This window comes from Anas platyrhynchos, chromosome 1 (assembly GCF_047663525.1).
Source record: "Anas platyrhynchos isolate ZD024472 breed Pekin duck chromosome 1, IASCAAS_PekinDuck_T2T, whole genome shotgun sequence".
Classification (NCBI taxonomy): domain Eukaryota; kingdom Metazoa; phylum Chordata; class Aves; order Anseriformes; family Anatidae; genus Anas; species Anas platyrhynchos.
In genome coordinates, this window is record NC_092587.1 from 199,826,800 (window position 1) to 199,853,513 (window position 26,714).

General features: G+C 38.9%; 1 protein-coding gene across 14 annotated transcripts in view; it reads left to right on the forward strand.

Moving 5' to 3' along the window:
* DLG2 (discs large MAGUK scaffold protein 2) overlaps positions 1–26,714 on the forward strand; it is a 1,031,289-nt gene that overhangs the window by 85,208 nt on the left and 919,367 nt on the right. Inside the window, exon 1 of one of the 14 annotated variants that reach the window (XM_038177379.2) lies at positions 2,154–2,347. The exons of the other annotated variants lie outside the window; for them this stretch is intronic. Coding sequence (XP_038033307.1) covers positions 2,320–2,347 — 28 coding nt within the window. The 5' untranslated portion in view covers positions 2,154–2,319. Of the gene's footprint in view, positions 1–2,153; positions 2,348–26,714 lie in introns of those variants that run through there. 14 annotated transcript variants of the gene reach the window in all.

Consider the following 26,714-nt stretch of genomic DNA (forward strand, 5'->3'; position numbering starts at 1 on the left):
TGCTTTCAGTTTCTTTCACTTTTTTATTTCCAAAAGCAGCCTTGTAACACTGATAATCCCAGGAGATGAAACTGCTCAGGCTTGTTTGGTCTTTGACAGCTGTTTCTCGTGCATCTGCTGTCAGGGCTGGGCTCTGCTCTGTCTCAAGTCATGGTAAAAGATAGTTCAAGTTTTGTTGTTGTCTTCTAGCTCACTGAATGTTAAGCATCTTGACCTCATGTGACACAGCAGAAATATCTGAATCTCTTCTATGATTCACTTTCAGATACTGCATTTTTTTTCCTGCTGAAAACATTTGATAAGCCATTCTCTGCAGATATGTTCACACCGGCTTGAATCCTTCTGGCTAGGGGCTTAAGATGTTTACCTGCTTCCAGGGCTTGTACAAACAAACATTTATTCTCTCGATTTGCTGTTTTTTCCCTCCCCAAGTTGTTCATAGTTTACTGGATCTTATTTATCTTGGGAGCTATATCACTGCAGCAGGATGGTGAATCTATACCTCACCCACAGCTTATGTGAGATTTTTCACCACTATTTTTCTGTATTGTTCACTGACATAAATATTATAGGTGTTAGTTCTGTTTGAGGTAGGCACATGGTAACCACAAAACAGTCACCGTCTATGATGCTTTCACTTTTTTTTAGCCTTTTAAGTGAAAATGTTTATTTAACTGTATGTGCACAATGTTAATATTTTACTCAAGTGACTGAATAATTATATGTTCCATACCAATCGCTATGGTCTTTTAAGACAGAAAAAGTGCTATACCGAATAAAAAAATGACAGTGCTGAACAACATGTTGCTGGAAGTAAAATATAACAACCGTGTATTTTCCTAAACAAAAATGTGTGTTTCCCAGAGCACCTAAAGAAATTTGGAGCACAAGGCACACTGAATATCTCACACAGCCCATTTGGTCAAGCTAATTTCACACCCACCTCAATGCTTGAAGGCAGTGGCAATATAGAGCTTTCCCACACGTTAAAAGTACTTGAAAACAAAATGGAGTGGCTCCAGCATGGGGTGGAGCTGCAACTTTTGTTTTTTACTCTCTGCTCGTTGAAGAAGTAAGCTTTTCAGGCTTTTTTTTTTTTTTTTTTTTTTTTTTTTGGCACAAAATGAAGCTAAGTGTGATTTTTACTTGGGTAATAGAGTTAAACTGTTTAAAGCTAAGGTACGTTTCAGATATACAGCTGAGGCAATGTAATGGCTCTCTGCTATTGAGGTAGCCACCCATTTCTGGCCATTAATGTTGGTTTTGGCATTCGTTGGTCTCTTGCTGGGCTCAATTTGGCTTGCTGAGCTAGAAGAAAAATAACTCAACAAAAAAGTGCCTGCCTTTCTGTCAAATTAGTGAGCTGAATTACCTCAGTGAGGGCGAATTACCTCAGTGAAGGCCTGGCAAGCATCAAAGCTGGTGCAAGGAATGAAGCTGGAAGAAGTGTCTGGCATGGGGACAAGGAGGTGTATGGAAAGGTGGGATGGAGCAGCAGGTCCACGCCTTCAGGTAGCACTGAGATACCCCAAGGTCAACTTGCTCTGAAACTTTGGCAGAGCAGGACTTGCCTCTCATTTTCAGTGTTGCCAGTTTTCTGCCTTGAACACAACAAAAAATTGATATGCATGTGAAGTCTGCAGTTTCACAAGGGCACAAATGACTGGGTTTTCTTGGCTGTTTTGTAGCAATATTCAGATAACTTCCTTCCCTTACAAAGTCTCGGAAGAAACCCTTACCCCTTCCCTGCAACAAGACCTGCAATCATCAGTCTTGCTGGGCATTACTGGTTTATTATATACCATATTTCCATAGCAAACATCACTATTAATATCTGAATAGTGATCCACAACATCTCTTCAACAACTAAAGCACAAATGAGTTCATTCTTATCTCACATAGACTGGGATAAAGCAGGAGTAATTTCACTGAAGACAAACATTGCACCACTGTAAAAGTCCTGGAGTTAGGGGAAAGCTGGGAATGACAGAGAGTGACTGTATAATAAAAAGACACCAGGTCATCGTTTGAACTGTAGGACCTTAAAAGGGCCAATTGTTGAAATGAAAGTTTTAGATAGCGAGTGTGTGGCTTGGTAGCTCCCCCTGCCCCCAGCTCTGTTACACATATCCAAGAGGATCTTGCTGGGTCTGTGCACTGGATTAGAAATCAGCTGTCATTAAGGAGTGTTTCACAGTGGAAAAGGTTCCCGGGTGTGATGGTGCGTACGAGAGGCAGCCGTGGGGATTAAGCTGGCTGGTGACAAGCATTTGTATTTACCAGTCTGGTTAACTTCAGATCAGCCTTCTAAACATTTCCATGGAAACAAGGGAAGTTTTGGTTCACTGTAAGTGGCTTACTTTACTTTCTAACTGTGTTAAAAATGGAATACTAAACAGAGACTAAACTAACTCTGAAACATATTTTAGTGATACAGTTTTAATAAGTCATGGCATTCAATGATTGCTTTTCCATACCTCCTGCCTGCAGTTATGTGTGAAGCTTTCATCGGGCAGTTGCTCCTTGAATCTGCAACAGCATGAACAAAATGAGTCAGGAAAAGAACTGCGGGATAGCTGAGGGTCTTAAATCTCTATTTTTGGTAGAAAACAATTCAGTGCCTTTTGTCTGTGATCTTTTTTTTTTTTTTTTTTTTTTTTTTTTTTTTACATGGCATAAAAGTTGAGAGACTGAAATGTGCTTATGTCCTGGGGATTTCTTATATATCTAGTGCTTTACTGAACTATCATGTGTAAATTTTGATGTGACAGAACAGCCACTTGTTCAGTCAAAGAGATAAAATGCATATTGATGTATTCATAGAGAAAAATACTAACAATGCCTTTCATTCTCCATTAGCATCTTTCAAGTCACATCATAGAAAACTAGTTGGAAGTGGATTTTTTCCTGGTTTTCCAGGAAGAAGCTCATGCTTCCATACAAAGAGGGGTGCTTCAGAGATCATCCGAGTGGAAATATCCTAAATGTGCTGTAAAGCAGCAAAATGAGGGGTTGTGTAAGCTGACTCACCCTAGTGAGGTTCTTGCTCGGTGTGCCCAGCAGTCTCTCAGGCCGTGTACAGACAGAGAAGAGTGGCTGCATGACTCAGGAGGTGTTTTCCAGTAGAAGTCATTCTTACTCCTGTAATGCCGAGAATTGGTAAATGTATGAATAACTTGAACAAAACCAGCTTTAATTATGCATGAATGCCGATCAGTCTGGGCATAATTTTGGCTGACTAGCGCTCAAAATTTAACATTATTCTCTGAATTTTAATAACTCAACGATTTTATCTCAAGTTATATTCTAAGAGCAGTGAGGTACTGCAAGGAAATTGGCCTTGATGCTTATCTGAGCACTGTAAATGAGTATAGACTTGCATCTATAACATTAGGGAGATTTTCCCTCCCCCTGTGTTGTGGAGCTGACACTGCTTTATCTTTTAATGCTCAAGTCAAATGAATTGAGTTCCTGTTACTTAAAAGCCTTAACTTTTCCCACTTCCACCATTGCTCATCCATGACAGATGAGCTCCCCTCTCACCAGTTTACCTAAAGAAGCATCAAAGTGTCAGCTACTAAACCCCAGAGTGCTTTTATCAGAAACCATAACTGAGAATTTCTATTTCTATAGAAAATACGGTCAACCTTAGTTATTAAAATATGTTGTAACAGGTGTCCGGGTGTCTGGCCACATTTCATACCTCCCTGGACAAGAATGTGTGCAGCTGACTGCAGGCAGCCCGGGTGTGCTTGGAGAACTTTGTCTGGCATTGCAGCTGTGCAGGGGCTTTAAGCAACAGCAGAGAGGCAGGCAGAGAGTTGCAGAGACAATGCAACTGAAATTCACTCCTAGGTAGCCGTAAGTGTTGAAAGAAAACCGTATGAATACGTTGACAGGGTGGAGATATTGTTTCAAGGCAGAAAATCTGAACAAGCTGGACTTTGGTCCTCTTGACAGAGACTTGACAGTGAGCATGGAGTCGAACGCTTTAAAGTAGCAAAAGGATGTTAGGCTTCATACAAAATCAAAGGCAGGATGCTTGTCCTTGTGAGTGCAAGGAAAAGGCTTGCAAACAGGAATGCAATGCAGAAAAAAGCTCAGAAACCAGAAATCTGGAGAGGGCAATAATGACACTGTGAGTATTCCCAGATGGAACCATTCACATGATGGAAACATGCAGGCTTACAGGCCAGGACCCGCTCTCTTTGAATAACACCCTCTGCTTCTCCCCTACCCCAAAACATAAATTCTCATTTACAGTGTTGCTATAGTGACTTGTTTCTTTGATAAAGCTTCTTTACTTCCTTACAAAGCGAGGTCCTCAGCCTTCCCTGACAAGTGTGTGGGTTTGGACTGAGGGCTGAATTAAAATGACTTTCTGGGTACTGCATTCATTGCATCTGGCGCTGCTGAGGTAATAGAGAGAGGTCGTTAGCTTTCTTCGTTAAATTGTACCAGGAGCAAAGCAAACTACGGAAATACTCTGAGGGGAGCAACATAGCACTAAAAAATTATAACAGTGCTCAAATAGTTTGGAAATAGGAGGAACAACTGGGGAAGGTTTAAAAGGCATTTTATTCTGTGTCAACAATGGGTGCTAGGGAAATGCAAGCCAGTCCAAAGGTAGCTTTGTTTTTGACAATGGATTTTGGAGTCTCAGTGGTTTCTGTAATATCCAGATATCTCTGGCAAGAAACTCCTGTATAAAAATCTGAAGTACATTGAGCTGCATGGAAGATGGTACCATCACAGAAGATGCTGCAAAGAGGGATTGCTTCCTCTTAGTGCAGGCCAAAGGGTGACAAAAGCAGCATTAGACCAAAGAGCTTTTCCGTATGGGCAATGGACAAGGTTGTGCTCCATTCAGTGGACAGATGCAACTCTTATTATTATTATTATGATTTTTAATTGGACACAGGTGAATAAGCAAATGTAGTGGGACCAATGATGAGAAAAGAGCCAAGGCTGCAGTGGGGGTGCGCGAATAGAAGTTGGGTACTGGTTTGTGACCCGCTTTCAGCATGATGATCCAAGCAGCTGCAGTCTTCAAAGGCCTTTGTAGTGTCCAGTGCCACCAGGAGAAGCTGGATGGGGGGACCTGAGTGACCTCAGGGTCTGCTCCTTGGCCTTGTCTGATGGCTCTGAAAATTGCACAATGGGGCACCATCCACCAGCTCCTTGGGGACCTTCCAGTAGCAGGAGGTACTGCTGGAGTGCTTTATCTACTATCTGCACTCTGTTTTCCCATCAATTCATTTTTGAGCCTATAATCTCTTGAATCCTTCAATTTTATTCTTTTTTTTTTTTTTTTTTTTTTTTTCATTTGTTTCCACCCATACTAGTTCTTTCTCCTTGTGGTTTCTTTTCTACTCAGCCTTTCTAGGTGTTGGAGGCTTTTCTCTGTGACAAAATTGTCCACCAGAGTTGATAGGCACTTGTAACCGAGCAAACTTCTCGTTAGTGATCACTGTTGATCAAATCACTAGTTTATCCCTGAGAAGGCTGAAACAACTCTCTTTTATAAATTGGTGTATTGGATTTTCTCTGCTACTGGAATTAATTTCTGATGGCAATTATGTTTCCACTTAAAAATAATTATCTTTATCTGCTACTTAGAAAATATAAATTAGGCAGTTCTCTTTGACTAGATATTCTCAGGAGCATAGGGAAGCTAAACTCACTGGTATTGAGAAGATTTCCTATTTATTAGTTTAAAAATTGGCTCTGTAATCTGTCTAGGAATGTCTGGGGAAAAATAAGAATTTATGCTTACGGAAAAGCGTATATTTCATTTTCTAACAAAATGCATCATTTAATTCTAACTGATCTTAAGCATGAATTCCACAAGCAGAGATCTCAGTGCTTTATTTCCATTTTTCCATTTAAAATGTCTTTTTTTGTTGTCAGTCCCTATTTGCTGTCATCAAGCAGAAACACAGCTCTACCAGTTCCTCGCTCCCAGTATCAAACTTACTCAATTGCACAGGTCCCTGAATAGGTACAAAATAAGCTGTTACAAAAGCTGAAAGTCATCTACAGATACTTCAAAGACTTTTTTTTTCAAATGTGTTTAAATGTTTTGAGAGCTTCTTTAATACAAGAGTAACCTCTAGCAAAATTTATTAACCTTTGATTTATATTCCTCATTTGATTTGCATTCCTTTTCTAAGTTATCAGCTTCTAATTTAGTTTTTCAATTTGGTTCTCTGAAATAGAGATATGGGACCAGAGTCTCAGCTGATGCAAACTGGCTTTTGCTAGTTCCCAACATCTGAGAATCTGGCTTCTTACCTCTTCTATGAATTTTCCCAAGTGCGATGTTATTGTTTTCATTCAAGAGCTTTATTATCAGTTGCAATAAGAGATAGCAACATCTGGCATTAACTTCATCTTGCTGTGACAGGCAATTGCTAGTTCTGAATGCAGCTGTGAACAAGCACAATATTGTTCACTTCAGTTGAGCAACATTTGCTTTTAGCATAGCAAACTGTCAACGGAGAGTCCAAGAAAAATTTGGGTTTAACATTACTGAGGTGATGCTCTGTACTGCTTCACAGCTGTGGTCATTTCAGACAGTATTAAGGAGATCCTACCTTCCCCACTTGTGTTTGCAAATCCTATAAAGCAAAGCAACCCATCCTTCCTCTCAAAAAAAATGGATAAATGCCAAGAAAGAACAAAAAAATATGAATCTGACGAATATGGAAACTCTTCTCACTGGAGGTCTGCCTGCGTTCAGCATTAACCATTAATCCTAATGGTTTGTGCTGGTGGGAGTGGATCAATGGTCCTTTAAAAGGCATGACTATGCTCAGAACAATTGTCTTAGAGGAAAAATTATCCAGCAGCCTTTCTTCAGAGCAGTTCCAATTTTGGTGTGTCGAGTCATATCTGCCAATTATAATGCAAATATCTTTTTGTCTTATTGGTCCTGCTAGGCTGGAAATACTTTGAGAGAGATAATTTAAGTTCTAGTCTTTTCCATGTGTTGTTAGTTTTACAAAGTGTCAGATATGAGGCCAAGCATCAGACCTGGGAAAAGGCCTTGATGGCATCACTGCCCTTGCCACTCCAAGAGCTTTTGCAACTGGCCAAAGGAGTTACCATGGAAGGGTTGCAATCTGACTGACTGCATAGTGCAATTAAGGGCTGACTAAAACCATTGGAACAGGCTTGTGAGAAGCAAAACGAAGGAAAACAAAGATGAAGGAGCTGAAGAAAGAAGTAAAGTGGTAGGGCCCATGCTGGGCACTGACTACTACCCATGAAGTTTTGCAGAAGCTTTCTGGGTGAGGCTGAGATGGAAAGAAAAACAGAATAAAGCAAGCAAGGAGAGAGCCCAAATTGTTAGAGAAGATGGTCATGTTTTAGCAGAGAAATGGTATCTAAGAGATAGCGAACATTCACCTAATTCTGTAACAGTATGTCCAATATAGCACTTGACGTTTTTTAAACAGACACTTTGGAGAAAGTGGTGGTGCAGCATAGCTGAAAGATCCACAACAAGGGCATTTTTTTTTTAGCTGAGATGCCATTACTGGAGCTGCAATTCAGATTCAACTTTCTGTGACATCAGGTGGCTCCTGCATCCACTGTTCTGTGGTGGACTTATCAGCAATGTGGGCTAACACTGAGGCAATAGAGCCAGGGCGACTGCCACTAATTGCTGGAAGAGAAGAATAGGGCTCATATGGCTGGTCTACAACAGGTTCAGAACTGTAGGCTTTCAACTGAAAATGTATTTTCTCTTTTGCAATCATGAGAAGGATGCTGAGTGTCTCCTTCAAGCTGAAGTCCTGGTTTTGTTCAACAGTAGTTTTAAATTAACTTCATTATAAGTGGGAGTTTGATGGTTTCTTTTCTTTTAGTGCAGAGATTTGTCTGTTTATTTAAGATGGCTTCTTCTGTTCATCTGCTGCTAATTAGCATCAATCATTAACCGGTCCAGAGCTTGCAGCTCTATTCATTTAAATGATTGTTAATGGGAGCTACACCCATTGAGACATTGGGTTAAATGCCAGTTTAATGAGTGCATGTTAGTTATTTCACTGTAACTGAAGAGAGTTACAGTGAAACATTGAGAGAGGTAAAGATTTCTCTCCTTTCTCACTAAATGATTTGCTGAAACTGTGATTCTGAGTATATTCAGTTAAAAGAAAACCCATCAACACTAGGGGGACCCATTAAGAAAATGGGAGTAAGAGAAATAGAAGAAAATCTTACAAATGAAGTTAGGCAAGAACATGAATATGTAGCTATTAGAGCCAATCTTTAGTTTTATTACAAATTTTCAAAAGCTGGTTTCTTCTAAAAGGTGCCATTTCAACAGTCTTTCTCCACTGAGGCAAAGCAACTGTGCCAGCCTCTCTTCTTGAATGACACCTTGCAGATTGAACCAGGCAGCTCCAGAGCTGAAAGCCTGAGCTGCTATTGCATGCCAGCTTGCTTTGCCTGGCTTAGTAGCTCAAAACCAGTGAGTTATGCAAGCTCTCAACCCTCCCTTCTTGAAGATAAGCCTTACCCTGCTGGTGTCCTCAGCTGGAGATGAAGAACAGTGCTGCTGGCTGGCTGCTTTGTGTTCCTATAAGGAATCCTGACACGTGGCAGCGGGCACATGGCAGCCATCCGGTTGCGTTTGCCCAGCTGTAGGACTGCAATCCCAATAATTCTTCTCCACCCGTACCCTTCCTAGGAGTTATGTAAGTAGGAAATTGGAAGCGCATGAAGCCAAAAGCATGAAAGAATACAGAGCAGATGAAGTGAGAGATTTTGTCTTAAAATAAAATGTTCTCTTCTGTTTCTGTTTTAGACTTTCTCCAGTCCAACTGGCATTCCCTTGCCTGCCTTCACCAGTCTGCAGTGGCTCTTGCCAAGCCAAGTCTCTGTATGTGCCTCTGCCCTCACTGACCTGCAGCAGCTCTTGATGCCATTGACCATACCCTTTTCCTGGGAAGTCCTTCTCCCTGAGCGCCTCTAACTTATTTTGAATCACATTTTGTGATATTGACACATTTTTTGTCACATTTTGAATCCCATTTATTACCTTTTGTCACGTTTCAGATCACATTTTGTCACATTCTGACCCTCCTCCAGCTTCTTGTGAGGATGCTACAAGGACCTCCTCTTACTCATTTTCTCTTTGTCTCTTGGCATTGTTATCCATGAACACAAATTCATCTTATCACATCTATGCTGATGGGTCACACACTTACCTGCTTACTCCAGGCTGTTTTATTCTGTCCAAACAACGGCCTTCGGTTGCTTTTCTGGCAGGTCTGACTTACATGTAGTTAGTTATCAATTCAAGTCAGCACAAAGACATGAGATTATTGAATATTTTCTTGCATTCCTTCTTTATGTGGATGTGGTCTTTTTGTAACTGCAGCATAACTAGAAGTCTTATTCTGTCTCTCATCACCTGGCATCTCACTGACTGCAAGCTTCTTTTCTCCAGTGTTTGCACATGTAACTTTCTCCTGTTTAAATCAATTCAAATTCATTTTTCTACCCCAGTACATTGACACTATCACCTCCTTCCTGCAGTCTTCTGTTACTTCCCCTTTCTCTGTTTATACAACACAATCTTGTTTTCACTTTGAACAACCTTCTTGTCTCATCCCCACATGGCTTGTCATCTCTTGTTCGCTTCGAAATGTCAGCTTCCATCTTTGATGGGCTGTGGATGCCAGCTCCCTTCCTCTTGTTGTTACATCTTCAAATCATCACCTTTCCCATGCTTACCATCATGTTTGGAAGGAGCTCTCTGAAATGGCAACAAAGCAACTTTCAAGTCATTTCAGAAATCTCTCTTGTGATGCCTTACAGGAGCCGTGACAAGTTGATACTGTGCCAAGGCGGATCATTTTCATGCTGCCTGATATTCTTTGTGTTCCCTGGCCGGATGGGAGGCTCTGATGTTTTCTGTTTCAAACAGGGATCCTCTCTTTGTGTCTTCTACCTCAATAGGCACTCTGTCCATGATCTGAGGGACACCAAGCTAAACCTTATTTCATTTTAGGCACAGATGAGGAGCTGTCTCAAGCCTGTGCCATTTTGTCTTCTTCCTTCCTCCCCTGCCCCAATTGACACTACAGCTTTGTTCATCTGAGCTTCATAATAGTGGTAATTTAAGAAAGATGAGGCCCCTTGTCTCCTAGAAAGAGAGAATCACCTGGTGCAAAACACATCATTTGTTTGGCTACAGTTTTCCATGGCTTCTGCTGGAACCGAGTCAGGTAGGAGTAAAAAATGGGTTTTGCACAGCAGTGAAGATGTCTTTGCAGCTCATCTGGTTGGAGCAAATGACCTCTGAGGGACTGGTTCCTACAGAGGTAGTTTTCACTTCATTTGCCCTTCAAATGGAGGCACAGGACCTGAACACGTGTGCAGCTTAAAACACAAGATTCTTTTCAGAAAGTCTGTGATTTTGTCCTGAACAAGCAGGAGAGTACAAGCATGAGGCAGATAGATGACGTGTCCCTTAAAAGCTTTATTGCAGGACCATAATCTTTTTATATTCATCATCACCTTGCAACCTTGCATTTGGTCTTAGGTACAACTCTTTTTATTTTTATTTTTATTTTTATTTTTATTTTTATTTTTATTTTTATTTTTATTTTTATTTTTATTTTTATTTTTATTTTTATTTTTATTTTTATTTTTATTTTTATTTTTATTTCATTTTATTTATGTATTTATTATTTTCATTTATTATTATTTTTTTCCCTGAGACTAGCCAGTGATGATTGCAAAAGGCTGGAGATGAATCCAAACATGATCAAAGATTATATGCACACAGGAATTTTGCCCCCATTTCAAGGCAGAAGCCCACATCTTCACAGCATACTCAGGGCACTGGCCCAGCCCCATGCTGGCTGGGTGCTGCAGCTCAGGGTGTGTCATAAAGGTGCTGCCACTGACTGATCCTAGAGAGTCTGAGGTAGAATGCCAGTATGTCATATTTCTAAACAGGAGAGAATTTCAGAAGGAGTCACCTTTATAGAGGGTGTGAAAGAAGGAGGGAGTCCTTCATAAATTGTTTGCATAAAGGAAATAGAGGGAAAAATCTCTGAAATTGCTTCAGGAATACAGCACACGAATTCTGACTGAATTTGGTGGGCAAGAGTCTAAATTTTGTATTTAGAGGAAAATCCTATTAAAATGGAACTATGAGTCTTCTTGCCTTTTTAAAGTTAAGTCATCTCTTTGTTATCTACAGACTGACAATGCCACTTGGGTTTTATTGACCAGTGTGTCTTGATCTGCCTGATGACATTTCCCAAGATTAATGTGTCTGTTTCTTGACAATGCATATGCGTCCTGATGCATCACAATTAACCACTGCTACTTGGTATTAAAAGGAGGGACTCTTTTTATCTGCAACTGCATGACTTCTATCTGCATTTCAAATGGCAAGTAAACAGACAGGTCTCCTATCCACTTTTCTCATCTACCTTTTTTGAAGTGAAGAAAATTTGAAATTCATGCTTAGGTTCCCAGTAAAATGCAACATATTTTGGAGAGCAAATTGGACTGGAAATATAAATAATAGAAAAACACCAATCAAAACCCACGATGTATAAGATACAGGACACACAAACATCTCTCAGTATTATAAACACTTGACTTTATAGCTTTTATTTATTTGTGTTGGTAGAAATGTCAAATTAATATTTATGAACTCTCAGTAGTGTATTTGTTAGGGTTTTGTTTATTTTCAGTATAAATTGTCAGACTAAAGCTGTTATTCAGGACTGTCAAAATGTGCTTTTTAAGCTCGATGGGAGTTTCACATTTTGGCTCAATTCTGCACTGATGTACCATTATGCTTACCTTAAAGTTGTGAGTGATCCATTTGTCTTTAACATGACTGTTCACACACATAAGTTGAAACTTGTGTGCATTTTCCTGAAGTCACACAATTTTTTTTTTTTCTGTAATAATTCTACAAACATCTCAGGAAAAGGCTGCTAGAATTTTTTACTGTTTTAATTAAGCTCAGTAGCTGAACATAAAACAGTAATGCAGATTCAAATTTACCCAATCCTTGTTTAAATAACTTTGGCAAGATTTGTTATTTTTTTTGGATATCACATGACATAAGATGAATTTGGATTTTATCAGTGCTTGGTTCCTCTAAAAGGATTCCAGCAAATGTGGAGACTAGAAATAGAAGTGTCCTTGGCACAAATGGCTATTTTCTCACAGTCTATGGGATGCAGATTTCTCTGCCCATGCTATGGAGACCTCCAGCAGCTACAAGGTGATGATGATTAGATATTCTCACTTTTAAACTAGAAGAGGCATGAAACAATGTTCTAAACATGAAATATGCTTGCATATATGTTGAGAGAGAATCCATATTTGCAACCCATTTAATACTTTTTTTGGAAAAGTAAAGATGGAGTTTAAGAAATGTTTTGAGCATTATGGTGTTAACTTATTTTCTTGCTTTGTTCTTTATTTCCTTCCATATATCATTTTCTCACCCCTGAAAATTTTATTTGCTTCTCGTATTTATAAGGTCCCTTGGTGACAGCTAATTTTCCTTTCTCCAGGGAGTATTTCAGCTGAACCTTGGTATTCTGAATGTGTCTAATGTATCTGAATAATATAATCTATGTCACAATAAAAACAAGATAAATGTCACAACTGGTATATTTTTAATAGGCATGGTTGTGGCATCATTGTAGATGGTGAAGTGAAGACTCCTGTTTGTGCGCATTCGTAATAGGAAAGGTTGACAGGATCTGAGATTCCTAAAGAGTAGGATGGCAAAAACACAAAGGACATTACAAAGTCTTTTACATAAATGAGTTGTTGAAGCCTATTTTAATACTGTTCAGGAGTGGCCATTTTATTGCAAGAAAGAGATATCTGAGCTGTAGGAGCATGATAGAGCTGAATGAACTGTAAGGTAAAGGGTACAGAAACACTCAGATATGAAAAGTGATTGAATGGACTGAGATTTTTAATTTAGGAAAGGTACAAAGAAGAGGGAAATGGATAAAAGGATGCAAAACCACATGAAAGAAGGAAAGAAGTTGGATTCTTTTTTTTGTTCTCTTGGCATAACAGAGGCTATTTACATAATTAAGAACTGAAAACTGGGAAACTATGGAAGTGATTTTTTTTTTTTTTAAACAATGGAAAGTGGCCACAGGAAGAAATCAAAGCCAAAAAAGTAAACAAAGACAGTGACTGCATATTTTATGTGTACATCAAAAACATCCAGACTTACTGTTGAGGAAAGGAATCTGAAATGTCATGCCTCATGGGTTGAGCCTGCCACTGGCAGGGACAAGGATGGGTACAGATCATCTGCCCATCAAGAAGTTCTTATGCTGTTCGTAACAAGTGTCTGACTGGTCACAGTCAGATGCTGATCATAGTAGAGACTTCGTAACAAGTGTCTGACTGGTCACAGTCAGATGCTGATCATAGTAGAGACTGGACCAGCATGTCAGTGGTCTGATACCATGTTGTAATTCCTATGAAAGATTTAACACGAAATCACTAGTGTGATGTGAAACTGCTTGAGTGAAGAACTTGATTTTCCTGTGGTATAAATTAATGAAGTACACTCACAGTGTATGTATATAAGTTACTATATTTGGGTGGGTGTCATGATAGCCCTCTTCCAAAGACAAACAGAATCACACAATGTTCTTGAACTTTTAGAGTGATGAATTGACTTGCTACTCTATTTAATCAAATACTAAACTCAGAAAAAATACTCTAAAAGAATTAAGGACTTCATTTGACCTATATTTTTTGTCTCTGAGAATTGGGATATGAAGTTAAGAACTTAACCAAAAATTGCTGAACTTTGGTTCTGCCTCAGTCTTTTAGTTTTTAAATTATTTTTATACTTAAGAACAAAATGCTTAGTCTATGGGTCTGTCTCCACACGTATAACATGGCCAACACTTCTGAGGCCCAGAATCAGAGATTTGTAATTTAGGCATGGCAGATGGAAATCTAAATTTAATCCCACTTCTTTTTTTTTTTTTTTTTTTTTTTTTTTTTTTTTAAAGCATCTTTAAAACAATTTTGATAGCTTTTCCCACAAAACCATTAGATTGTGGACAATCTGGATTTGAGGTAATGTGCTAAAATTTTTGCAACGTGTTAAAACTCATAACAATGACATTGTGATAAATAATTCTGAAATTATTTATTTTTAGCATATGTGGATGCTAAAAGGACCATGATTTTATATCTAAAATCTTTTACATGCTCATGTGTATATGTGAAGCTACAGATTTCATTTTCATATTTTCTAATAGTGCTATTTCTATATGATGGGAATAGTCACAAAATAAATCAGGACAAGGATATTTCTAGCATGGAAAAACATCTTAATATCTACATAGAACTACAGTTTATAGAATTATCATCATAGATTGTTTTGTCAGACTTTTTTTTTTTTTAGTTTCATATAAACCTAATATTACAATATTACTGAATAAAATACATGAAGTTACATACATGAATAAAATAAAGCATGAAATTTTGGCTATATTATTGGATTGTGGATGAAATTTGTTAAACTGTCAGTATCTTCTATTACTTTTGGAAAGTTTCAGCTTGTTCTGCAGCATTGGCAGTCAATTCTCTGCAATATGAAAGTTTTCTTGGTATATACATGCATACATCAGACTCAGGTGTTTGTTCTACTTGTTGACATTTTTGTCTGAGCACTGTAGGAGTGTTTCTAGGAACAATTATGACAGGACCATTGAATTTCATCATCCTTATCTTATATTTTGTTGACAACTTTCCAATGCCATTAAAGACATCACAGAATTGATTTTCTACCTTCATAAGCTTCTGTCCTACAGCATAAGCTCTCATAATGAGCCTTACCATTTGCTATGCTTTCAGACCTTGAATCAATACTCTCTTTCCCTGAAACAATTACAAATCTTATCTTTTCAAGATTTTGCTTTAACTTTATGTAAAACTCCTATAAACCTACAACTGGAATCCTTTCTCCACATCATTATCTGTGGTTGCTTATCTGTATTCAATGGAAGTACATTTAGTCTTCAAGTAGTTTCATGTAAATTCAGATATCACATTAAGTTGTCCAGCCATACGCAACTAATCAGTAAAAACTCACTGCAGAAGTTGGCTGCAAACGCCTCTTGAACAGTTTTAAACCTTGTACAGGTGACCTGGTGAGGCTGTGGAGTCTCCTCCTTGGAGATCTCCAAAAGCCACCTGGATGTGTGCTGGGCAGCCTGCTCTGGGTGTCCCTGCTGGAACAGGGGTTGGACCAGATGGACTCAGAGATGCCTTCCCAACTTAATCATGTTGTGATTCTTTAAATTTTATAATAGTACTTTGTTTGTTTTAAATACATTCTGGCTTCTGATTCTTGCAAATATGGAAGGTCTTTCCAAAGGTGAGAGCTATAGCTTAGGACTGGGTTTGGTCTGTTGTGGTTCACTCCATCCCCACAAATGTTATGTTGCAGATTCCTTTTTTTTTTTTTTTTTTTTCAGTCTGCATATTCCTCCTGTGAAATTTTCTAATCTTGTCCTCTTTGTATTCTTTTTCTTCCAACACCTGCACTCAGGTTTAGTTGTGTTTAGTTGTCTGAAGTCTTGGAAACGTTCTCCCATTCCCCCCCCCCCCCCCCGTTTTTCCCCTTAAATTTGGGGCTCTTATTCCCAATAGAACCTGATCCCCAGAATTAGGAATTTCACAAGTCCTCCAAAATTGCACGTGTCCCACCAGAATCAAATCTGTTATAAATTATTCAACTTTTTCCTTTGTGTTCTTTTATGAAATGTATCTCTCTTAATAATTGCATTTTTATCCAGAACCTCAATATACATGTTTGTGCTGCACATTCTGATAAATGATTTTCTCAGCCTCAGCCACAGGCTAATGTACAAATATAGTACATCTGATGTTGAAGTAATCCGAGGAAAATCTGCTGTTCTTGTCTCTGCTTGCCAAACTCTCACTTTAACTTTTCTGTCTCCTACTGCATTTCTGGAGAGCTCTAGTTGCTCGTGAGTTTTTATTGCTTCTTTTCCTTATTCACCACTTTTCTTAGATGTTATCTTCAATTTCTGTAGCTGAAGGTGTCAGATTGTGCATTTGGGGCGGTTTATAAGTGTGAGAATCTGGGTTAGGCTCATAATTACTCAATTTTAAATAAGAAAAGTAAGAAAGGTGGTAGATGCTAAAGAAAAAAAGCTTCTAGAAGCAGAACAAAAAAGATTTTTGTACATATGCTAATTGGTTTATATTAGAGTGTTTCTGAGAAAATAAAAGGTCCAATTATCCCCACAAAACTATATAACAACAAGAAGACAATTTACTCATATTTTAATCTAAGATTTTATCTTTTCATAGCAAAATAAATAAATACATAAATAAATAAATAAGTGAAATCCAGGAGAGGTCAATAGTAGAGAGCAGACTTACTGGGAATTTCCAGGAAGAAAACATTTTTTTTTTTTTTTTTTTTTCTGGTAGAAAATACAGATTAGACAAGATCCAGATGACTCGTGTGCTTGCAGACATGGGATCTGGCCTTAATTCTTTCCAGCTTGAGCAGCAGCTACCTATGCACTTAGTCCTTCCTCATCTTCCATGTAATGGTGTACTGGGCAGCAGCTGGTACCCACCACATTCATCTGCTCTGATGTCCCTACTGTCCTGCCAGAGGGGCAACAGGGGACTGCAGGCAACTGAGCATCCCACCAGCAGGACAAGGGAGAAGGCAAAAACTACATTTTGACCCTTTACATTCTGGTTTCTTTCCTACTCCCAGCAGTATTCTAGAAGTCAAGTGTTTGGTGCCATTTGTAGTGAGAAAACATACTACAAGTAGTGATGGATTTCCATTTTCCAGACAGCTAAGGCTATGTGATTGGCTCTTTGAGACTATATTTTTGCTCTGTCTTTGAGAAAATATTTTGGAAACATCTGTGAAACCCTATTTCAAACATCTGTTTTTTGGCTTATTAAAGAATACATTCACTGAACCAAATTGAAAAAGAAAAAAAAAAAAAAAGAAATGGCTTAGGAGTCATAATTAGGAGAAATATTTGCAAAAAGCAAAATAGATTTGCCTCTATTGGTTCCCCGAAAGATTTATATGATTTCTGGGAGAATGACAGATTTTTAGAGGTATTTCTTAACAAAACAATATCATGTGAGGTTGAATCATCTTGTCAAATACTTCCATTACATGGCAAAGTGCTATTTGAGTTATGGACAGTCACTGACAAGGCATTTAGAAAAAGCTGCTGAAGAAAAATCTGTTTTTAAACTTGAACTGATGGCATCTTTCAGGCCATATGTTCTAATAAATGAACAGTGTATGTGAAAGATCACGAACTGTTAATGATATCTTGTACATAAACTTTGCTATTATTCAGCTGAGCATATTTCCATTGCTGACAGTTTATATTTAATGAAGATTTTTGACAGCTTGTATTTTAGATCATATTATTCTAGAAGAAATTTGTTTATAATGAACATGATCTGAAATATTGAAGGCATGATAATACCAAGAATTTTGGAGATTTTGAATTGAGTCTTAAATAATGATTAATGAAGGAAATTAATGAATTGCTGCGGCATGCTCCTCTTTTATTTATTTATTTATTTAAAAGTGAATGCTTATTCCCAGTTCTGGACAGATCATTACAGAGTGACATTGCCTGTTTTGCAGAACCGAGGCACGCAGGACATAAATGCAAATCTGTAGCATGAACACCAAGGGGAGAGAAGTGACCATGCATTCACTCCTTTGCCTCTATGTATTTATTGTCACTGCTTGATTTAATTTTGTCTGAGTTCTCTTCCAAAGATTCTTGGGTTTACGTGGCTGCTGCTGTAGCAGTGACACTTCAAGTTCAGTTTGGAATAGGAGAATCCAGTGTTAATTAAATAACTGCTGTTCCCATACTCAGTTACAACCCTATCCAATTTCCTTCAATCCATTGCAAATGCTTAATATTTTCACGCTGGCTCCTTTCTAGATGAGTACTTCCACACTGGATGTATATAGCAATAATGAGACTATTTACTTTTATTTTTAATCTAAGTAGAACAGCTTTGCAACCCTTTCACAAGTGGCAGGGTTAGCTGCATCCCTTATGCATACAAATGCAGTTCTGTGTGCGTTAGCCTAAAGGCATGATATAAAGATTCTCTGTGGTTTTACTGGACACCACTGTGTTATCAACACAGATCCCCAGCATGATGGGTTTTATCAGAATAAAACAAGATTCTGAACAAAGAACAAAACAAAATTTACACATCTACTTTTATAAGTTTATGTATCACAAATCCTTTGCATGAATACTGAATACACTTTGAAGGAGCTCCTATAATCTTAAAATTTGTCTCTAAAGCCATAAGTTAGTTTTCTTCAGCTGGTAGAAAGGTCCTTAAGGATTTAATCTTGTAAAAATGAGTTCAGGCTGATAATATTACCCCCGTGCACAAATGGCTGTTTCAACCGAGCCCTAAGTAATATCGTGTTAATCTATCAATTGTGAAAGTGTTTGTTATTGATGGAGTTATTTATTTTGTCTCTTTCCTGCAGCATAGTTCAAAAAAATACTGTGGAGCTGATGGGCACAGGTTGTGTTATGAATTGCTTAAAGCAACCCCCTCCTCCTTCTTTTATCAGTGTTAAATTTCTCGCCATTTAGGACCACAAGCTATTCCCTTCTGTTAGCAGGATAAATCCATCACTTCATTAATCATTCAGGAACCTGAACTCAACGTGGCTGCAGGCAGGCTGCTCTATGTCAGGCTGTTCTCCCCAGTCCTTGATTGCTTCACCAGCAATATATCCCTGCCAATATTTGTAGGGTGCTGAAGGGGTTCCTTATAAGCATCAAGAGTCAGTGGAAAAAACAATTTTTATACATCCAGTGACAGCCAGGATATATAAATATATATGGAATATAACATAATAAAATAAATATAATATAAAATAATAATACAGAATAATAAAAAAGCTGATTCTCCCATGCCTGTTTATAACAGAGCAATCTCTCCATTGGGGATTTTGCTGAAATTTCTCAGGGCTCTGATTTGTGCAAGGGGTTATGGCTGTTGTGGGTAAACTGGTGGCTGCCCACAGACATGTCCCCCTAGCTCTTGCCCAGGGCTCAGCCCACATAACGTGCCTGGGCTGCAGCAATGTATGGCAGTGTATTGAAGCACTGCTCAGCTCACCCTGCCTTCACACCCCAAGTGACATCTCTTGTCCAGCCACCTGTGCTGGTGCTGGCAACTTTGGTGTTGGCAAAGGGAGCTGGCAGCCTCCTTGAACTCTCTGTGTAGCTCTTCCCAGGATCACAATAAAAAGGATGTTCTGCCGTATGTTGCACGTGTGGTCTGCAAGCTCAGAAACTTGCTGGCAGCTGCTTTACTTTTCTGTCACATCAGTCCAACCCCTGTGCAGCCATGCGGGCTTTGCTGATTGATCAGTCAAGCTTTTCCTATGACTTAATGACCAGGATTATGCCATTCGGCACTTGGCTCACCAGCATCCACACTTTCAGCTGTGGCTTTATTTTTTTTTAGAAACAAACCACTGAGAACAGTAGTCCAACATAATGCACCGCTTTCCGTAACGTCCATTAGATGTCCCCACATGCTGGTGGCTCATGGGTACTTTAATTACATTGTCTCAATTAACAGTGGAGCACTCTGCATGCATTCATTGAATGAAGTCCCAGATCCCAGATTTCCATATTGAACACAACACTGTAGCACTTCGCTTTGTATAAGAAATTCTTATTACTCAGAAGAACTTGTACATTTGCAGACCACTATTTGTCAGTCGCTGCATCTGAACCTTAATTAACATTGCATTTGTAAGTAGATAATATAAACAAAATGGTAATTCTGAGCCCATAACCACCTGGCATGTTCTTTCCCACCACTGTGCAGCTACTCTGTTTGCAATGCAGAACAGTAAGAGAAATTATAAGTAAATTAAATATACAGGCATAATGCCATATTTCAGCTTTGCTGTTTGAAGCCAAAGCCGCTGTTGGATCCCTTGTTACAGCACTAAGTTTCCTCCCGTTGTCTAACTTGTTCTGTCCTGGGTTTGTAAATATGTCTATGGATTATTTCCTGCCTGAATCATTATCCTGAAATTTGACAGAGTCTCACAGGGGGAAGTCAGCTTCTCACAGTACCAAATCTTTTTTCTCTGTGCATGGGTGGGTAGCAATAGGAATAAATCTCAGTCTCCTTTCTTCTCATCCTTATTTTTGTGGTCATTCAGTCCTTACCATTATAGCATTCAATAGCACCTGCAGACCTCCTGAAAACACCACATCTGCACTCTTCTTGTCTATCTCACCTTTAAAGGCTGACTTTCATGTGGCTAGCCCCATTTTTATTAGCTACAATAGACCTTCCTGTTCAAACCACAAGGCATCACACCTTATAAGAAAAAGACGAATTAAATCCAAGCTAGAGCTTGCCCTCATAATCTTCCATGTGTTTATCTGCACAATATACCTTTCAGACATGACCTTTTTGAGGCACTGCAGCACAAAAAAGATTCAAGTGTCTACACTGTGTTATGTGAGGAGTTCAGTGTGTGAAGAACAGCGTCAAATTTGACAGGGCTGACACAGAAAGACCTCATAAAGTGCCTGCAGGCACGAGGAGGCTTGAGCTTGCCTCACATAAGGAGACCATGGGGGCAGTAGCCTCTTGTGTTGCCAGCTGATGGTGTGGCATTTGACATTTCCTCTCTTAAGGCAATGGGTGAGTGGCGAGAGCACTCATCCAGGCAAGAGAAAGTGAGACTTAGGTGAAAGCTTAAGCAGGTCCAATCCTGCATTCCTGTCACTGGGGGAAAGCTTGTGACTCCCAGCCTACAGACGATGTCAGAAGCTGGCAGTCCTAAAAAGGAGGACTGCTGGAGAGACTTGACCAAGGGGCCTCTTGACCAAGGGGCCCGGTAACAAAGAATGGCAGCGTTAATGACGGCCTGTGCCTTGCACCAACATCTCCCCCTTTCACAGGTCCAGAAGAACATAGCCAGTGTTAGTACAGCAGTTGAGGACAGGAAGTCTGTCCTCAACCCTCCTCAACGGTTTTTCAGGTCAAACAGTGCCCTCAACACCACATAGGTGACCATTGAACATTGAACTGGACTGTGCATGGGACTAGGCCTCACTTGGCAGCAGAAGCATTTGTATGTTTATCCACAGGTTTTTGTGTGTGTTATACCACTTTCCCAACCCTCTCTCTATACATCTGGAAAAGTACATGCACTTTTGGTGCTGTGGGGATAGATCTACCTCTGCCAGTGTCAACAAAGGGGAAAAAAAATAATGTTCTTTTAAAATTTGTAACCGACAAGTAGAGAATTTGAAGGTGCTATCCACTGACAGATTTGCAACTCCTCGTTATATTTGTCTGCCTTCAGAGAACTTTTCAATAATTTATTTCAGATAATTAGTATTTATTAGTCCTCTTCTTACATCCAAGGTGTCATTTGAAACCTTTCCTCTTAATTTTAAAAAATGAAGATCACTTCCTGACATGATTTTAAATAATGAATTGAATTGCACTTTCTGACATGATTTATCATTCCAAGAACTGATAGAATATCATTATCTTGTTAGAACAATGCCTGGCTTTTTCTTACGGCAAGCATAGCAAGAAGAACATAATAAGACAGCTTAGCCTATCATGTTTGATTTCATCAAAGCATGACAGAAATACTAACAAATTGATCTTCACAACCTTATTGTGCACTTAGTAAGTACTTATTACACATAGAGTGAATTGCCAAGGGCAATATAGTGAATTAATGGCAGAACCATTTTTAAGTCTGTTTCTCTGATTTTTTGTACGCTTTGGTTTGTAGGGACCAAGAGCATTTTTGTATCAATAATTGCATTGTGCTAGAAACAATACTCAAGGAAAGTGTATTGTCTTTCATGCTTTACAGTGTTTTTCATGTTCTCCTCCACAATTTGAGTGTTTTGAAAGCTAAAAGAATTAGCAACAGATCTCTGTTGGTGTGCCTGCAGTTTTTCTTTACTGTCCTCAGACTCCAACTTTGACTTCAGATCATTCATTCAAAATAGCTGTCTGCAAAAAATGTTTTGAAATGAAATTTACAGAATTAGCTTTATTCAGTCTTCTTCACTGAAGTGCTGATGCTTTCAAAATGTGGATTAACAACACAAGATCTTTAAAGGCTAATTCTGTATTACTGGAGAACTACAAAAGAGAAGACCTGGAACAATGAAACTGGTCCTAAATGTTTTTCTACTAGCAGAGAAAAGAACCAATAAACATATGAAAAACAGTGCAAATACAATCACCAAGCCCCAAACCAAGTGCTTAGTACAAGTATCCTCCATGTGGGTCAAACCACTTTAAACCTTTGTTTGCATCTCCACAAAGGCACAAATGTGTGTAAGTCTTGCACCACACCTGCCAGCCTTGTAGGGACCTCAGATAGCATTTAGGGCACTGACTCTGCCCATTATTGGTTAGGCACTTGGTATACTCAGAGACACAGAGATAGCTATGATTAAGTTACTCCATCTTAAACTCAATCTGACCCTCAGATGCTATGCGTTCAGGAGGCATTTACAAAGCTTTAATCAACAGTGAGTCCATGTGCGCAAAGCGGCACTGCCTCTGGGAACCTGGGCTGAATCCCCTTCACTCTGCAGGTCCTGAGTTGCTCCAGATTTCTGTTGTTTTACACAAAGGGCTTTAGCACAGATGAGTGCAAAGTAATTTTGCCTGTTCCTGCTGTCAACATCCATGATATCCAGCCAAACCCTTGCAGCAGGTATGACAAACTTACTTTATCTCTAAAATACGTCCAAAATCATAGAAAGGCTTGATATAAGCTATGAAAGGCTATATATCCCAAAATTATGCAGTCTATGTTTATCTTTCCAACTGTTTTAATGTCAGGGCATTGACAATGTTAGCTTTTGTGTCCCCTCTGAAGCCAATTTGCCTTTTTTTTTTTTTTTGGTGTCTACAATGGTGGCTCTGAACACCTGCTGTGCCTTTAAGTTACGCTTGGATCTATCTAGCCTATGTCTGTGGCCCACCTTTATGTGGAGCTGTACACAATTTTAAATTTGTTTTCTGTGATAAGATACTAGGGCATGACATGCCAATTCATGGGCTATGGGTCACATCCTCCATTAGCATTTATATAATGCCTTTTAATTAGCATATCCCTTTCTGCTTCCTTGGGTTTTCCTGTCAGATGTTTTTAAAGATGCCGCAATAAAACTTTACGAGTGATTTCCCTTGAAAAATTACATTTTGTTAATAATCACAGTACTATGCTCATAACATTAATCTCCCCATGACAAAGATCAAAGTTGTTATTAAAAATGGCTAATCTGTGAGCAGCATTTTTTTGTAAAGCATTTCCTTCTGCTCTCCCAATGCCTACTTTTAAGTTTAGGGGCACAAGGGTCCTCTTCAGGAAACATAACAAAAATTTATTCTCTGGTAGAGGCAGTGAAAAAAAATGCAAAATTATTTAATGAATAAATGCATAAATTCATATTGACTGAAAATATAAATTACTGAAGTTAAAAAAGAAGTTGCACTGAGTCCATAAACCAATCAACTACATGAGAACGAAAATATTGAGAGCAGTATAAAGACTCTAGATCTGCAAGGACTTGTGTAAAGGATACAAGATTTTCTCCTTCCAGCTGGAGACCAGCAAAAGTCAATGAATTTACATGAAGTCTCTTAGCTGTTACTAAACCCATGAGAATATAAAGTGAAACAAATTCAGGCATGGCCAATGAAGTCTTTTGATGTTCATTGAAACCTGTGATACAAGGTTAGACCAATTAGTGCAATGACTGTAAATGTTAAGTGTAGATAACTAAAGTCACAGTCGCTCCAGTGAAAGGGTTCATTTAAAGTATAATTTATTACAGCAGAGTAGGAATCGTAAGGCTTGCACTAGACATTGTGGCAAATGTGTTCAAAGGTCATAAGCCAGAGTTTATAAGATTGCAACCTGTAATAATTTAAACTTGTACAGAAACATTCAAAGTGTTTAACAGACATTAGTTAATTAAGCTGGGTAACACCCCACTGTGAGCCTATAGGTAAGTCAAAGCCCTTGTATCTCAACTTTACAGAAGGTCAAACTGGAGTGCAGAGACTGATTTGCCTGAGGTCACGCAGCAAATCAGTGGAAAAACTGCAAATAGAATCTGCAGCCTGAAGTTCTTATTTCCGTGTTTTTACCACTTGCATTACACTTCCCACTAGTAAAATGAAGGGGAAGAAAGAGACAGCTGAAGTGGTGAGACTTAGAATATCGTTAACCTAGTTTCCTGCACGTGTTCATGCTTTTTTTTTTCTGCAGCTTAGGCACATATCAAAGGGATAGGTTGGTTTTAAATTATTTGAAACTTTATTCCTTCTCCATCTATCCCTTGCATACTTTCTTTTAAGTGAAAACATTGAAATACTTGTCATCTGCAGAGCTAAAAATAGGTGGGCAGTAAGAAGCAATCCTCTTGAGTTGCAGGCATGCACATTTACAGTCAGCTTCCATCCCTGCAGCTCATGTGGTGCTCAGCCCCTGGGACATCACCTGCTGTAAGCCAGGACACTGCTCCTGGTTGTGCTGGCAGGTGGGCAGGCTGCACTGGGGCTGTGGGTGAGAGATGAAGACAAGATGCAGCCCCACCATCACTTATGTTTGACTTTTCAATGCACCTCATCAGAAACAAGGCCGGAGTTGCAGCTTACTGCCTCATGCATTACCTGATGGGCATATGGTACCACACATGATAAAAACTGGGGTTGTATGCTTTGGTACAAAAATAAAGCTTGTTGTTGAGTACAGAGGGTGATGCTCCACTAAAAAGCAGGACCTTGAGCTGACCAGATACGTACAGTTCTACCAAGAGGAAACTGTGAGGTGTCTACAGTGAGAAGATCAGAGAGGTGCAGAGAGGAAGATGTTCCTAGGTGAGACCTTGAGGTGGGAATATTAAAGGAGGGAAGGAGTTGCTGTGGTGAATGGACTGTTATGTTTTAACACTTTTTCCTAGTTTACATTAAGGAGTAAAGTGACTTTTGAAAGGGTTTGTGTATGAAGATGCTTCTTCATAGGTTGAAGAAAAAGGCCAGGAAGTAATTATTATTAATTCCTTACTGATTGCCATGGGGTTTTCCTGAAAATGTTCTCACTCTGCTACTGGACTTTGGGAGAGCGTGTCTAAATTGGATTTCTTTCTCTTGGGGTTCCTACTGGACCAATCCCTGAAACATTACATACACAAGAATAAGCAAATTGACCATTACTGCACTTTTCAGGCATGGCTCATCAGAATTTCCTTATAATACGTGCCTTATGTATTATTTGTACATCATTTCCTTATGATATATGCTGGGTGTCTGCTCCTTGATGACATGTTCTCTTCACAGTAACTTCAGGGCTTCACACTAGTTTGGGAAAAGGAGATCGATGATCTTAGCAATCCACGGTAAAGAGGAAGGCAGAAACCACAGCGTAAAGAGGGGCTAATGCAGATGTTCCTGTGCTGAATTTATTATCAGGCAGTGCTATAACAGCAATGTTGTAACTCACTGTGTGACTGCAAGTGTTGGAAAATAAAATATGCATGTACCTTTTGAAAGGTCACATCCTTGGAAGAGAAATGGTGAGTGGTGTGAAGTAGACAAACTGCTCCCTTCCTGGCCTTTTCCTCTCCATGGATGGCAGCTAGGACCCTCTGCACTGCCTCAGTTTCTTGAGCTGTGCTGGGGCAAAACAGCCAAGGGAGAAAGATGGGGATGCAAATATATTTTTATATTAATATTTATATTAAAATTATTTTTATCTATCTATCTATATCTATCTATCTATCTATCTATCTATCTATCTATCTATCTATCTAATATTTATATTTTATATAAATATATATTTAAGAGTTTCAGCAAGGTGGGTGCTACAAGGAGTTATCTGACAGGGGTAGAACGTGGTTGGGCTGCTGAGTGTACGCAGATACCCCAAAGCCTGCAGCTCCCAAGATGTGTGCCCTCAGCACTAATCTTCCATCCACCCTACCTACTCCCAAACTGCTCATGTGCAGCTACAGTGGAAAAGTGTTTATAAAACTACACTGACTTATAAAATGCTACAGGATGATAAAGCCTTTCCTGGTTTGGGTCTGGTATGTGGCATTTCCCTTGGTGTTCTGTGGGAAATTGACTTTACACCCAGTTCTTTTCCAAGATTAAAAAAGAAAAAGTGAAGAAAAATATAATCAACTTTTTTTTTTTCCTTCCCATTACCCCTGCCTTAGATATGAAAATATAGTTGCAGTTTTGATATTGTATTTTACAGTAAAACTTTGACAGATTTTCTTTATTATGCCTACTTGAAGATATTTTGAGCACCTGAACAAAAACAACAACAAAATCACAGAAGTAGATGAAATAAATAAATGAGCAGTTTTCAGGTATTGAACTCTACTACAGTAGTTTAGGTGCGTGTTGGAACCATTCAGACAAAAATCTATTCATAACTTCTGTGACCCACAGTGGGGCTGCATGATCTTCCAAAAGATCAGAAATGCTCTGTAATAACTGTTAACTGCTGCACAGAAACAAGGAAAAATCTCTCCAGTAATGGCTTCACATCCAACACTCAACACACTGAATAAAGCATCTTCCCA